General features: G+C 34.2%; 1 protein-coding gene across 1 annotated transcript; it reads left to right on the top strand.

Moving 5' to 3' along the window:
* Positions 1-512: 512 nt before the first annotated feature.
* On the top strand, positions 513-2302 carry LOC127732379 (uncharacterized). The gene is made up of 2 exons (XM_052241413.1): positions 513-548; positions 788-2302. Exons 1-2 carry the CDS (start codon positions 513-515, stop codon positions 2300-2302), a joined length of 1551 nt encoding a protein of 516 aa, XP_052097373.1.
* Positions 2303-3081: the final 779 nt, after the last annotated feature.

Here is a 3081-nt window from a genome sequence, read left to right as displayed (position 1 = left end):
TCAAACCAGTATGTATATATATATATATAAACTGTTTTTTTAGGTTGTGTATAAACTATACCAATGGAGATGGTGTCGTCAAATTAGGCGATATCATGCATGATTGTGGACAATATTTTAAAGGAAATTCAATGCTAATTCCAACTAAGGACATCATAGCACGACTACTGCCTCATCTTTTTGGAACTGTAACATTTTTTATACATGAGCAGGGTAAAAGGTATGTTGCCTATAGAAATATAGTTCCACGTATGAATACCAGTCAAACTAGCATAATTTTACCAGCCCAATGTGTCAAATCTTCATCAATGGACACAGAATTCAAACTTCAAATACCAATGATGACCCTTATGAATGGACAACAGGAATATGTTGAAGTTTCATTTATAAATGACAAAGTTAAAATAATTGTAAGAAAATTGACCATTGAAGTAGGCTTGAAGCTAGAAGTTCGTCAGATTAATGTTGACGGTGTTGTCCATCTAGCTTCAATGATGAAATTCTGCAATGAAATGGAAGCTGCTGATAATGAGTCATCTGGACTTGATGTAAGTGAACTTTCTGAATTACACTTGGAGAACTCAGGAAGTAGAAGAGTCTGGTCCAAATCCTGTAAAACTCTTTTGGTTTGGTCAACAAAAAAGGAAGTATGCGATACATGTACTAATTCAATAAGAATAAACCGTAAAAGAAAAGGAACAAATATGAATAAATTGGTAAATATGAAAAAAAACCTAAAGTTTTAGGAGAACAAAATATAAATATAGATACATGTAAATTACCACAGGTTGAGGAAAATAAACATCCAGATATAAAGCTTACAGTTGAAGATCATAATGACATGGCAAATATTTTAGATCAAATTGTTGAAAGGGGTGCTCCAGAAAATTTTAAGATTATTTTTGAATCTCAACTTCAGAACTGTAGGAAAGGTTTAGAGGTACATCAGCGGCGGTGGGATCCACAAGTAATAAGTGTTTGTCTCGCTCTGTATTTGAGATCACCCAGAGGTTATGAAGATTTCACAAAATCTGGATTGCTCGTTTTACCATCCAAACGATTACTCCAATATTATAAAAACTCAATAAAACAGACCACCTGTTTCAATGGGAACAATTTGAAATTGATGAAGCAGGAGGCCAACAACAAGCAAGTGTCTGAATTTGGCAAACATGGTGGCTTGATTATTGACGAAATGCCATTCCAAGATGACCTGGTTATACAGACGACAGGAGACAGCTGGAGTTTGGTTGGTATGGTAGACATGGACAGCACAAATAATAATATAGACATTATATGCAATGGAAAGAAGAAAGTTCAGCTGGCAACGCATGCATTGCAATTTGTGTGCAATGGACTCACAGGATTCAGATGGCCTGTTGCCTACTTTGGTTCAAACACTGCCACTGCACACCAGCTGTGCTCAACCTACTGGAAGTGTGTTGATGTTCTTGATGAACATGGTTTTACAGTGGATTACATGATGGCAGATGGCGCCTCAACCAACAGAGCATTTACCTCTATGCTGTTTAGCTCAAACATGAGGGAACAGAAATTTAAATTTTTGGATGTTTTTGACATGAATCATTCCATGTGCGCAATTCAAGACATCATGCATGTATTAAAAAGAATAAGAAACAATATAGAATCTAGCAAACTTGAAAATAACACAAAACAGGGGAGATATTTATATTTGAATCAACCTATAGTATGGGACTACTGGCTGGAATGTTTCCATTTTAATACTCAAAATGGATTTGGTATTCATAAAAAATTAACCGAGGATCATTTTACTCTCACTCCGGCCTCCAAAATGAGAACTCAATTAGCGCTTGATGTTCTTGATAAGAACATGCTATTTTTTATGAAGAGCTATCAGGCAACACTGCATGATCCAGAACGACTGTCCTCAGCAATTTCACTTCTGGAACACACATCTATTTTAACTGATATTTTTTGTAATTATAATCAACCAATTTTTCCCCTATGTGACAGTAGATTTCAATCCCTGAATAAGACATTAAAATTCTTTAATGATTGGGAAAGAAACATTACAGATTCTGTTCTTTATATGGTTTCCAAAAATTTAATTACACACGAGACCAGAGACGATATTAATTCTTCTGTTACTGGATTCATTTCGTTATGTGAATTAATGTTAGGAAAAGGCAACAGTATAAACCCAGGATATTTCAATTCTGATATAATAGAAAATTTGTTTGGGCAGCAAAGAGGCATAAGAAATGGGTTAAATTCGAATCCTACACTCAGTATGGACCATCCAATACAGCCATCATTTTAGGACAATGTAGTGTATCTAATAAGAGCAATTCAGGAAAAAGTGCTTCATTTTTCAGTGCATCAGTACCTTGTGCTCTTAATACAGTTAGGAACAAATGCAATTCTGAAAAAAAGAGACCTTTGCGATTATAATTATTTCGGTTTATAATTTAAAGCCATTTGAGTTGATATCTGTAATGTGCTTCAAGATGAGGAACAAACATTTAATGCGTAAACAAAAAATCTGTGTGCAGTGATATTGGACATTTTACTATTTAAACAAATGACTGTATATATGTAACCAGAAAGTTTTCACATCATATGGAAAAATTTCTTAGCTTACAATGGAGCAATCATACATATATCAAAGTTAATGATATGGACAGAGTTATTGAAAAATTCTACCATTACTGCCTAGCACATAAAAGACACCATTGTAGATTTCGAACAAGACTAATGCTGCTATAAGGCCTGAGTGAGAGTATTTAATAATAATCATTATAAAAAAGAGAAAATATATACCAAAGGGACAATCAAACTCAAATGTGGAAAACAAACTAACAAAGCCATTTCTTGACTGGAACATGCCATTGCCACATTAAATTCAGCAAAATGATTTGTTATTTCATCACAAGAAAGCTGGAACATGTCATTGCCATATTAGATTCAGCAAACAGTTTGGTTATTTCATCACAATAAAACTGGAACATGCATGCCATTGCCACATTAAATTCAGCAAAATGATTTGTTATTTCATCACAAGAAAACTGGAACATGCCAGTGCCATATTAGATTCAGCAA

This window comes from Mytilus californianus, unplaced genomic scaffold (assembly GCF_021869535.1).
Source record: "Mytilus californianus isolate M0D057914Y unplaced genomic scaffold, xbMytCali1.0.p SCAF_24, whole genome shotgun sequence".
In the NCBI taxonomy this organism is placed as follows: Eukaryota; Metazoa; Mollusca; class Bivalvia; order Mytilida; family Mytilidae; genus Mytilus; species Mytilus californianus.
The sequence above is the reverse complement of the archived record's forward strand: the minus strand, read 5'-3'. Positions and strand labels throughout refer to the sequence as shown.

Excerpts from the sequence above, each read along its gene's own strand:
- LOC127732379 (XM_052241413.1), top strand. The coding sequence starts at position 513 with ATGGAAGCTGCTGATAATGAGTCATCTGGACTTGAT. Across the intron at positions 549-787 it reads ATGAGTCATCTGGACTTGAT|GTTGAGGAAAATAAACATCC; the intron begins GTAAGTGAACTT and ends AAATTACCACAG.